General features: G+C 32.2%; 1 protein-coding gene across 6 annotated transcripts in view; it reads left to right on the top strand.

The window, feature by feature from the left end:
• The window catches only part of INPP1 (inositol polyphosphate-1-phosphatase), a 54,077-nt gene extending 47,088 nt beyond the window's left edge, over positions 1 to 6,989 (top strand). For all 6 annotated transcript variants that reach the window (XM_023499338.2, XM_023499337.2, XM_031960306.1 and 3 more), the window contains exons 5-6: positions 2,498 to 2,672; positions 5,243 to 6,989. In XM_023499338.2, coding sequence (XP_023355106.1) covers positions 2,498 to 2,672; positions 5,243 to 5,810 — 743 coding nt within the window. In that variant the 3' untranslated portion in view covers positions 5,811 to 6,989. The remainder of the gene's footprint in view (positions 1 to 2,497; positions 2,673 to 5,242) is intronic.
• Positions 6,990 to 13,075: the final 6,086 nt, after the last annotated feature.

The following is a 13,075-nucleotide window of genomic DNA, read 5'->3' as shown; positions in this document are numbered from 1 at the left end:
TACCTCCTACTTCTGACATACACTAGCTATGTCACCATGAGCAAGCCATTTAAGTTATCAATGTCCCCAGCATCTCCCTAAGATTTTAAGTTACAGAGGATTTGCTAATTTGCATTACTGAAGGTGTTAAATACCTAGATTAAAATCACTGCTGTCTCTGTGAAAGGATAAGAATAAGTATAAAATGGAGGGGGAAAAAAGGTAAGGGAGAGAAGAGATAAGTATAAAACGCAATGTCCACTTAACAAAGACTTTACAGTTTATTTTTTTAAATGATTATATTATATCTTAATATTTTTGCCATGTTGCAAAAAAAAAAAGTAAAAATAAAATGAAAAGAGTATGCATCAATTTGCAATCAGAGTTCATTAGTTCTCTCTCTGAATGCAGATAGCATTTTTCTTTGTGAATCTTTTAGAATTGTTTTGGATCTTTGTATGGATTGGAATAACTAAATATTTCATAATTTTCATTATTACAATATTTCTGTTACTGTGTACAATGCTATCATGGCTCTAAGCACTTCACTTTGTATCATAGAAGTCTTTATAGGTTTTTCTGAAACTATCCACCTGTTCAATTCCATCACAATCACATACCACAAGTTGTTGAGCCATTGCCTGATAGGCATTCCTTCAATTTTTAATTCTTGCCACCACAAAAAAGAGCTACTATAAATATTTTTGTTTATATAGTTATTTTTCATTTTTCTTTAATTTTTTTGGGATGCAAACCTAGTTGTGATATTTTTAGATCAAAGGGTATTCCTAGTTTTATATCTCTTTGAGCATAGGTTCTAAATGTTCTACAGAAATATTGAATTAATTTGCAACTTCACCAGCAGTGCATTAGTGTACCTATTTTCCCCATATCCCCAACAGAATTAGTCATTTTCTTTTTGTCATGTTGGTCAATCTGATACTTGTGAAGTGATAGCTCAGAGTTTTTAAATTTGCATTTCTCTCATCAATAGTGATTTAGACTATTTTTTCATATGACTATTGATAATTTAGGGATTTTTTTCTTATAAAACCTGGTTCATATCCTTTGACCATTTTTCAGGGAATGGCCCTTAAGTTTGGCTCAGTTCTCCATATATTTGAGAAATGAGACCTATAGCAGAAAAACTTGCTATCTATTCCTCACACCCCCTACCCTCCCCATCCCGTTCCTACTTTCCTTCTAATTTTGGCTATATTAATTTTTTTGTGCAAAAAATTTACATTCATACAATCAACATTTTCCATTTTATTTCCTGTGATTTTCTCTATCTCTTGTTTGGTCATAAACTCTTTCCTTATCCACAGATCTGACAGGCAAATTTTTCCATATTCCCCTAATTTGCTTATGATATTACCTTTTATATCTAAATCATGTGCTGATTTTGATGTTATTTTATTATACAATATGAGATGTTAGTCTGTATCTAGTTTCTGCCAAATTACTTTCCAGTTTTCCCAGCAATATTTGTCAAATAGTGAAGCCAACCCCTAAAATTTGGATCTTGGGATTTATCAAAAACTAAATTACTATTGTCATTTGCTATAAACTGATTCATCATTTTATTTCATAGTTATTACCTGATTGTTTTGATGATTACCACTTTGTAATAGTTTGCAACTGTTAATCTGCCTTCCTTCACGGTTTTCATTGATTTTTTTCATTTTTTTCATGTTTTTCATTTGATACTCTTTGACCTTTTGTTCTTTTTTTCCCTAACTTTATAAAATAATTATTTGGTAGTTTGATTGTTATGACATTGAATAAGTAAACTAATATATGTGGAATTGTTATTTTTATTATATTGGTTCAGCCTACCTATAAGCAATTAATATTTCTCCATTTGTTTAGGTCTGTCTTTCTGTTTGAAAAGTGTTTTACACTTATATTCATATAGTTCCTAGATTTGTTTTGGCAGATATATTTCCAAGATTTTCATACTCTCTGAAGTTATTTTAAGTGGAATTTCTCTTTCTATGTATTTTTGATGGGGTTTTGTTGATAATATATAAAAATCCTGATCAGTTATGTGAGATTATTTTATATTTTGCAACTTTGCTAAAGTTTTCCATTTTTTTTTAGTTGATTTCTTAGGTTCTCTAAGTATATCATCACATTGACTGCAAAACATAATAGTTTTGTCTTATTGTTTCCTATTCTTATTCCTTCAACTTCTTTTTTTTTTATTGCTATAGCTATTTTTTATAACAAGCTATAACTTGTTTTATTGCTCTAGCTAGTATTTCTGGTACAATAGTGGATAATAATAGTGATGATAATGAATGTCTTTGCTAAACCCTAATTTACAATTTAATTGGAGAAAAAATATATAAATACAAATAAGTGAAGGAAAAGTTGAAGATGTAAGTAGAAGAAAGTGAGAAGATTAAGGAAAGGATCCATAAATGCTATAAGAGTATAGAAGGGGAGAAAAATGGCTTTCTTATCATCCTAATTAAGCTTTATCTGAATAATGACTGTTTTGATTTATTTTTAGATTCTACTTATCAATACATAAAAGGGTCTGCTGACATCAAACCTAATCAAGGGATTTTTCCATGTGGACTTCAATGTGTAACTATATTAATTGGTGTTTATGATAGACAAACAGGGGTGCCTTTAATTGGAGTCATCAATCAACCATTTGCATCACAAGATGTAAAAACACTCAGGTAAAAGATGAATTGACTTTAGTTGTCAGAATTGACAGAATTTATATAGTCTCACATTTAGCCACCTTTTAAGATGATCAGACTTATTGATGAAATGGGTTTTAGCCCTGACTTTGCCAGTTTCTGTGATCTTGCTTAGTGAGTTTCTAAACCTGACTCTACCCATTTATAAAATAAGGGATTTGGACTAGACCTTGGAAAATCAAGAGAATCCCTTCCAACTCAAAAACTCTCTAAGACCATTTCTGTCTATATTTCATTTCTATTTACTGAGCTGAATTAGAATGTTTCTGCTGAAAGTTTTCCAGAATAACATTTTAAATAAAATGGGGCCTATTTTATTGGAAAGGATTTTTATTTTTCCTAAGTAAATTCTTTACTCAGACCAAAAAAAAAAAAAAAAAAATTACAATAAGTTCTACACCTAAAGAGATTCAAGAATCAGAATTTTTATTTGGGGTCTAGAGAGCACCAATCCTGTGCTGTGCTTTCTCAAACAGAATTATACCAAAATTGTAAAGATTCAAATGTCACTATCAAAGTAAAATCAACAAGTAGATGGTACAGTGGTTACAGTAGTAAGTTTGTTAATGATGAAGACTTGAATACAAATCTAGCCTCAGACTCTTACTAGCTATGTACTCTTAGACCAGTCACCTTAATCTTGATCTGCCTAAGTTTACTCATATATTAAAAATGGAAGTAATAATAATACTTACCTTCCAGTTGGTTGTAAGGATAAAATGAGACAGTATCTGTAAAGCACTTTGCAAACCTTAAAGTGCTATAGAAATCCTAGCTATCATCATCATTATTGTTTCCTAGTTTCTGTGTTTTGAAGAATATTATCAAATAAATAATTAAACTTTTCTTAATGACCTTAAGAAATATGGCAAATCTAAGTTAATTTTAAGAATGAAAAGAACAGAAACTGCATATCTTATTGAAACAGTCTATATTTTGTTTCCCATCCACCTTTGCCCTTGGTGACATGGAGTTCATGTATCAGACATTTTAAATAATCAAAATATGAAATTACTATTCTGTGGTAGATTCTTGTACCCACTAGAAAGAATGATCCAAGAATTTCCACATAGTCTTGAATCATACTGGGAGTTCTAAACCATTGGCTGAAGTTTTAAGTCATTTAAACATGTCTGTGCAAGGTAAAACCAAACTCCCTTCTCCCACACAATGCCTGCCCTATAATAAATGCTTGTTGTCTTGCTGAGCTCTACCCAGGGCTCCCTTTGAATAAACAGAAATAGAGAGGAGGGCTTCTCTTCCCAATACAGACCCTTTAAACAGTGGCCCAACCAAACCCAATAATTTTAAGAGTAAGAATAAGCACTGAGCTTGTAATTTCATTGGTTTAGGGAAATACTAGGTGAAAAAAGTCCCTCTGGCATGGCAAGTAGAAACTTTTCTCTGCATCTTGGCATCTTAGAGAGTCGTCTAAAATACAGAATAATAAGGGCAGCTAGGTGATGCAGTGGATATAGCAATGACCCTGGAGTCAGGAGGACTTGAGTTGAAATCCTACCTTAGAAGCTAGCAATGTGATCCTGGATAAGTCATTTAACCCCGATTCCGCCTCCCCCCCCAAAAAAAAGATTGTTATTTTCAAAAACAAAGTCTCATTAATGTACAGAATAATAGACCAGTGTCACCATCCGATTTGCATCAGAGTTGGTACTTTTTGGCTTTGAGGCCAGCTCACTTTCTACTGACTATACCGTGCTAACTTTCATTTTAGTAATTCAAGCTATTTCTCATGTAGAGACCTTGTTTTCCTCTGAAGAAATTCACTTAAAATTTTTTTTCTTAGAGTTGTGAGTTACATTTAAGCTTCTTGAGGATAGTGACTGTCTTGGTTTTTTATTTGTATCTCTAATATCTGGCACATAATCAATGAATGCTGATTTTTATTATATAGAGGTAATTAACTGTCTTCAACAATAAAAAAACACCAAAAGTAATGATTAAAAAGCTTTCTACCTTCTTCAGGAACCACTACTTTAAATATTTTAAATGACAAAGTTTTAGGACTAGGTATAATGATGATTTTTATCCTAGAGAGTTACTTCTAAAGATTTATACTCTTTGCTATTTGTGCCATCAATAAGACTAGAACTGGAGAGTAAGAGAAGATAAAGCAGAGTTACTAAAACCATGAAAAATTTAAGTAAGAGTGAGAAGCCATTCTTAAGTTAGATAAAACTTTATTCTTTCATCTTAACTTTTACATTTGATTTCATATCCCAAAAATAGTATTAAAATGTTATAGTAAGAAGAAATTCATCTGGTAGGTCAATGTTCCTAAAACATTTTTGTACTATCATGGATATGACAAAGGTGGAAATTTAGAGTCCAACATTACTTCCATGGCCTGATTCCAGTGATGCATTGGAATATGTCTTTAATGCAGGATAAGGATTTTAAGGTCCATTAAAGTAGCTATGGCAAAAATAATGATGAAGAATATGTGTGCATATTTACAATTAAAAGCTAATGTCATCTGGGTAAAAACAAATGAAGGGGGAAAATCACTTGCATTTCTTTTTTCACAGGTGGAAAGGGCAGTACTTTTGGGGTCTTTCTTATATGGATTGCAACGTTCATTCACTTCAGCTTTCCAATGAGAATGGAAATGATGGTGAAGCAGCGAGTCAGCTGGCTGAAAAGGCTAACTGTGAACCTAAATTTACCCAGCATTTTTCTGCCGTCATTAGTACAAGTGAAAAGGACACTATCAAAGCAGCACTATCCAATATATGTGGTGAAAATGTTTACGGGGCAGCTGGAGCTGGGTACAAGAGCCTTTGTGTTGTACAAGGTCTTGTTGATGTTTATATCTTTTCTGAGGATACCACATTCAAATGGGACTCCTGTGCAGCTCATGCCATATTGAAGTCAATTGGTGGAGGAATGGTGGATTTGAAGGAGTGCTTAAAAAGAAACCCAGATACTGGGCTTGATTTGCCATACTTGTTGTACAATGTGGACAATCAAGGAGCTACTGGTGTAGATCGATGGGCCAATAAAGGTGGACTTGTCGCTTACCGATCACAGCGACGGCTAGAAACATTCCTGAATGTGTTGATCACAAACTTGTCACTTTCTAGTACATTGACATAGATTGGCACCTACAATCAGTGTACATTTGTCTTACACCATAACAGTATTTCTGCTTACCTTTATCTCTAAAATAGCTTTGTATTATTTTATGGTTAAATATTCAAGTTCATCCTAGAAACTGCAATTCCTATTTGCACTTAAAAGCAGTTTGTTTTCTTTTACTATGCTCTAAAAATGGATAATTCTAACCTTTGAGATTGAAGAATTTTTTGTAAACTAAAGTAGTTTAGTTTACTTTCTCAAAAGAACACAAGATTGATGTCTGCTCCCTGCCCTCTCGTGGCTATTTGGAGAATCTGCAGTATTCTCTGTCAAAGTACTGAACTCTTAATGGGAGGATATTTAGTATGCAGACAATTGAAATTTCAAATCATGGTCCATATTCTGATTTTTTCTTTGTATTTCCTTCTAGGATTCTCTGATTATCACTGTGTACAAATAAACATTAGTTAATCTGAACCAATCAATATTTATTACTAAAACTTACAACATCGGGTACTGTGCTAAGTGCGATTGATACAAAATGAGGCAAAAAATCCTCAAAAAGTTCACAATCTAATGATTGAATCAAGATAAACTTATTCTACTATTTGTAAAAGCAGTTCATTTTGACATATTAGCTTTCTCCCTAGAGTTGCTTAAGCTTTTTGCAGATATTCTGTAAAATGAGATGAGTAAATTGGTAGGAATTATTATCTATATTTTAGGAAAACTAGTGAAGACCAGATCAGGTGACTGTGAAATCTAATGTTCCTCACTGATGTAAATCATTTAATTTACAAAATGCTCAGTTGGTCTTTTTGTTTAACAGCTTCACACAAACCAGTTTTGTTTTGTAAACCAGGGTATCTTATTTATTTTCTTCCTTTTTTTTTTTTTTTGATTATTGTAATTATTATGTATAATAACATATATATGATAAAAAACCAAACTGGAATAAAGAACTATGTAGCATGCAGTAGTGCTAAGATTATGTTCTTTTTTTTTTTTTGTCTATAATTTGAGTAAATGATTGCCATATATGTAACAGGGTTTTAGAGACTCTGAGCCTCATATAGAATCAGGTGCATTCATTCGTTGGTAGTAACAACTGTAAACTTCCAACTCTTAGCCTATGTGATTCATGACCTTTATTCATTCTTCTTTTGGGTGCTAAGGCAATAAAGGATTATGTGTCGACACTGTCTCATTAATGAAAGTTTTTACAATTCTAGTCATTTGTCAATTAATTCTGAGTCCTCAACTAGTATCTGCTATAAATTGGTTGTGAAATCAGTCACTACTAAATAATACTCTGAAAACATTCCTATCATTCTTTCAGGATGAAGGCTAAAGTTTTTTTTCTCAAAAATTATTTTCACAAGATAAGAATTAGTAATTTTTCTCAGGAAAGAAGTTAAACATATTCTTTCTTTAGTCTCTTGTCCACCATCACAGGTAAGTGGCAATTCTATTCTTTAATAGTACCCTTAGACTTTAGGAGAGTAATTATTAAATTTAGTCTTACTTTTTAAAAAATTGATCTTTTGTTGATGATGAAATTATAATTACAATCTTAAGAAATTACTTCTTGGGGGAAGCTATATGGCACAGTGGATAGAGCACTGGATTTGAACTGAAATCCAGCCTCAGACACTTAATACTTACTAACTGTGTGACTCTAAGCAAGTCACAACCTCAATTGAATCATTCCTCCCCCCCAAAAAACAAAAGAAATTATTTCTCAATCTTAAAGTTAGTTACATGTTCACAAAACTTACTGAAATAATAACCTAGAAAACAGTCCCTGGCTAATACAAGGAATCCTTTGTCCCAACTATGCCTCTGTACTTTTATCTATTATTAGTTAAGAATGACACAAGAGAAAATAGCTTGTTTGCATATTTACAATTAAAAGCTAATGTCATCTGGGTAAAAACAATGTCTTGAAGGCTTATCATAATAGTAGCACCCAAAAATATTCTGCAGAGCCGACCCCAATCATCAGTTGGGAAAAACGTGGACTTTAATAAAAAAGTTACTGGGGTCATTCTTCCAAAAGAAATGAAACTACTAAATATTCAACTTGAAAATACTCCAAATTAGAGAAAGAAAAGACAAATGAAAATAATTTTCAAAAAAAGAGTAAGCAATGAAATGAATTTTTTCATGCTTATGGAACAAAACAAGACTTTTAAAAATTAAATTAAAGAAAAAACAAAGAGCTTAGAGATAGCCACAGCAGCAGCAGTAGCCTCATCCCAGAGATGGTCAAAAGGTCAGACAACTGGTCAGAAAGAGATTACAGGAAACTATGTTGCTGGCAGATGATTCAGCTGATAATAATTATCAGCAACTCTTTTGTCTATATGCAGTTCTGCCTCAAAATTCTAGAGCAAAGAGAAGTGCTTGTGGTCAGTTACATAAGAGCAGGGGCCCTGGTCATACTTCCAAGGCATAGTTTTATTGACTAGCAGCTATCACATCTCTCCCCAGGTCACACCACCTTGGATATATCCAAAATTTGCAGAATCACAGAACTGAAAATAGCAGAACACAAAAACTTGAAGCTTGCAACAGTGCCTGTCTACCCTGAGGTGAGCAGAGCCCAACTTTAACATAAAGTTCAAAATTAAGAAATATAATGGGAAAATGAGTAGACAAAAGAATAAAAAAAGAACTTGACCTATAGTGGCAGGGGACACCAAAACAAAAACTCAGAAAACAACAATATGGAAACAGCTACAAGCAAAGACAAAGAAAAATGCTAATTGAATTCAATCACAAGAAGAATTTCTGGAAAAGTTGAAGAAATAGATAAGAGCAGTAAAGGGGGAAAATGGGAAGAGAAATGAGTGATGCAAGAAAATAATGAAAAGAGAATTAACATCTGAACACACAAAGAGATACACCACACACACACACACACACACACACGAATATTGAAGAAAATATCTAAAAAAAAAATAAAAATAAAATTGACCAAATGGGAAAAGAGTTACAAAACCTCAATGAAGAAAGCAATTCCTTAAAAATTAGAATTTGGCAAGTGGAAACTAATAACTTTGAGACGTGAAAAGAATGAAGAGATAAAAGGAAATATGAAATGTCTCATCAGAAAAATAACTGACCTGGAAAATAAATTGAACAAAGATAATTTAAGCTATGTTTAAAAAAAAAAAAAAAAAAAAAAAAAAAAAGAGCCTAGTCATGATATGTTAAAAAAAAAAAAAAATCAAGTAAAACTGCACCAATACTTAAATCCAGAAGGTAAAATAGAAATTGAAAGAATCTGCCAATCGCCTCCTGAAAGAGATCCCAAAATGTAAACTTCTAGGAATAATATAGTAAAATTCTAGAGCTCCCAGATCAGAGAGTAATTATTGCAAGCAACCAAAAAGAAACAATTCAAATATTGTGGAGTAGAGTTCACACAAGATTTAGCAGCTTCTATATTAAAGAAATGGAGGATTTAGAATATGACATAGACAGTTCTTGTGTTACATAAATTTGCATCATGCAAATTTTAATTTACATAAAGAATTCTGGAAGAAATTCACATTCCCCAAACCCCAAACTATCTTAACTTTATTGTATAGTCCTCTATTCTCTCTCTTTGCTATTCCTTCTCAGCCCAGAGCTTTGTGATCCTCCAATCTCCCTCCTCCACTCCCCAAATAATGGAGACAAACACAAATCTGTGTTGACATTGTTGTTGAGTCTGAGCAACTTTTTGTGACCTTCTGGACTATACTCTTCATGAGGTTTTCTTGGCAAAGACACTGTAGTGGTTTGCCATTTCTTTCTCCACTGGATTAAGGCAAAGCTTAAATAACTTATCCATATTCACTCAGCTAGTGAATGAGGCTGTATTTGAATTTAGATCTTCCTGACTCCAGTGCTCCAGCTATAAAATGAATTTGAGAAGGAAATGGCAAACCGTTCCAGTATGTTTGCCAAGAAAACCCCAAGTAAGGTAATAAAGAGATGTCTTAACTAGAACAACTCAACACAACAACCACCACAGAGTTGTTTGGAAGTGATAAGAGGTAAAATGACTTGCCCAGGATCACACAACCAATTTTGTGGGTCAGAGACAGGACTTGAATTCAGTTTTTCCTGATTCTGACTACAGCACATGCTGCCTCATCTTACAGATAATAATACAATAAAAATGATAATGCAATGTTCAACCAAAAGAAATGGGGAATAAATAATGACTATGAATGCTGAGTAAGTCACTGAACAAATTATAGAAACAATTATTAACTGTATGAAAGAGAATAATAACAGAGATGATAAAGGCAGCTAGGTGACCTAGTGGATGGAGTATTGGATTTAGAATCGATGAGACCTTCTTTTAAATCCTACTTCAAAAATTCACTAGGCTCTTAGGCTAATAACTCAATCTCAATGAGATTGAGAGAGAGAGAAATGAAAACAGATTTACTTCTGAGTTGTGATGATCAAATGAGATAACATATACAAATTGCTTTTCAAAACTTAAGTGCTATATAAATGCTGGAGAGTATTATGAATTTAAAGGATGTAGCCAAAGCAATTCTCTAGGGAAAAAAAAAAAGTTGTACCCTGAAAGTATATCATTAAGAAAATAAAAAAGTGAGATTTAATGAACCAAGCATGGAATTAAAAAATAAAACAACAAATGTAAAAATCTAAATTTAAAACAACAAATTAAAAACTCTAATAAAAACAGAAAGAAAATTAGGAGAAAAATAAAATGCATAAGTTTTAAAAATTAAAACTAAGAACTATTTTTTCAAAAACATTAAAATCGTTCAATCTTCAGTTTACTGAGGATAGAAGAGGAAAAATAAATCACCAAAATAAAAAATGAAGTAAATTTACAATGAGCAAAGAAATTCAAAGAAAAATCAGAAATTCCTTTCTTTTAAATGTTTTTTTTTCAAATTATAAAGCATTTTTCCTTCTGATCTTCCTTCACTGACTCCTCTAAAGTCCCTGTATTACCAAGTTCAGTTAAGCAAAACATGTTCCTATATTGTTCACATCCAAAAATTTAATTTCCTATTTTATATGTTAGTCCCTGTCTCTTTGTCATGAATTGGACAGCCTTCTTTTTCAATTCTTTGAAATTGACATTGGAGCAGCTAGATGGTGCAGTGGATAGAGTGCCAGCCTTCAAGTCAGGAGGTCCTGAGTTCAAATCAAGCCTCAGATACTTCATACTTTCTAGCTGTGTGTCCCTGGGCAAGTCACTTAACCTCAATTGCCTAGCAAAAAAAAAAAAGAAAGAAAAAAATTATGACATCATTTAGTTGGTCTTTCAAAATTATTCATTTTTGTAATGCTATTATTAAATCACAAATTCTTCTTTGGTTCTGCTCATTTTCTTTTTCCTAATTTATAGAAGTCTTTCCATTTCTCTTTGAAATAAATTTTTCCTTCATTTCTTATAGAACAATAGTATTCCATTACATTCACACACACATACATACATACACACAAAAAAAAGTTATTCAGCCATTCCCTAGTTGGTATCTCCTTAGTTTCCAGTTTTCTGCCACTACAAAAAAAAAAAAATGTTGCTATAAATATTTTTTATATATAAAACCTTTTCCTTTTCCTTTAGAACTGACGCCTGGCTGAGTCAAAGAATATACCCTATTTAGTAACTTTTTACAATTTCAAATTGTTTTCCAAAATGGTTGGATAGCAATAATGTTATCAGTGTGCCTGTTTTCTCAAAATCCCTCCAATATTTATCTTTTTCTTCATTTTTCTTTTTATGATCTTTGCCAACAAAGTGTGAGATAGAACAGAAGAATTGCTTTAATTTTCAGTTCTCTAATTATTAGTGATTTGGAACATTTTTTTCATATGGTTATATCCTAGGCTGTTTCTCTTTAGAACTATCCATCCATGTTCTTAAACCATTTGTCAATTAGAGAATGACTCTCATTCCTACAAATTTGAATCAGTTTCTCATATATTTTGGAAATAGGACCTTTTTCAGGGAACCTTGCTCTAAAGAGTTTTTTTCCTAGTTACTTGTCACCTTATTAATCTTAGTTGTATTTGTATAACAACAACAAAACAAATAAAAACATTTATTGTAATCAAAATTATTCATTTTATCTTCTGTGATCCTCTCTATCCAAAACCTGCTATGCATAATCTCTCTTCCAACAAAACTGAAAATTTTAGGAAATGGAATGTTTTCCACAATATAAAATAATTGATGTTGTATTGTACTGATATTCCCTTTAGTTATTTTTCTGACCAGACCTGTGATTTCATTGACATAGCTAGCTTTCAACAAGGAATTTCTAGCTATAAAAATCACAACACTTTCTGAAACTTTAAATAGTCTTAGACAGTTGGCTAAGTTGAGAGGTCACATATCCTGTAGATGTCATGTTTTGTACATATGTATATAGACATATATTAGGAATACATCTTTTAAAAAAACATTTTTTAGATCAAGAAATCTGAATATACTGTTTTAAGTTGTTTTGATGATTTTACCAGAATGAGTGGAATGCCTCAGAACTGTTCTTAGAATTCTCATCCTCTTTCTGCTGTCATTTTTAGAGTGCTGATACTTTCTTCAGCACATTATTGAGGAATCTGATAATAGGCTTGCTAATTAGGAACATTCTGAATACAAAAATCCCAGCCAGGTGTACAAATTTACTTATTTTTCACAAGATAAGCAAATGGAACCAGAACAAAGGGCATTTTTAGTATTTATTCATTTTCCTGTGTCTTTATTATTTCCATATTTATCATTTTGGTCTGTCTTAAACTGTGAGAAGAGAGACAGAGACAGATAGACACAGAGAAAGAGGGAAGGGGTCTCTTCCTACAGTGCCTAAAATAGAGTTGTTTTTTTAAGTGCTTAAAAATCATTTTGGAAAAGAAACATTTTTGATAGTTGATTATTCCCAGGGGTTTCAAACTGCAGTCTACAGATTAACACAAATGGATGGCCTACCAAGAAATTAAGTGACAATAAAATGTTACATACATTCCTATAAGAGAAGGTATTTAATGGAGGGTTTCCAACCAGCTGTCTCTTCTAAAAAAATGTTTATCCATATGTCATCACCATGTGTTTTTCTAATGCAGTTCAACTGAATTGGGATTCTTTCATTTATGGAATAAAATGATGATTTGAAACATGGTACCTATTTAGAGCATAAAAACACTAACTTATTAAAACAAAAAATCCACTAATAGACATGATTTTCTGGTTCCTTTTGTTTTTTCCTAGGCTTCAGCTGTAACAGACATCCTGCAGA

This window comes from Sarcophilus harrisii, chromosome 3, assembly GCF_902635505.1.
Source record: "Sarcophilus harrisii chromosome 3, mSarHar1.11, whole genome shotgun sequence".
Taxonomy (NCBI): Eukaryota; Metazoa; Chordata; class Mammalia; order Dasyuromorphia; family Dasyuridae; genus Sarcophilus; species Sarcophilus harrisii.
This window is presented reverse-complemented; position numbering and strand designations above follow the sequence as displayed.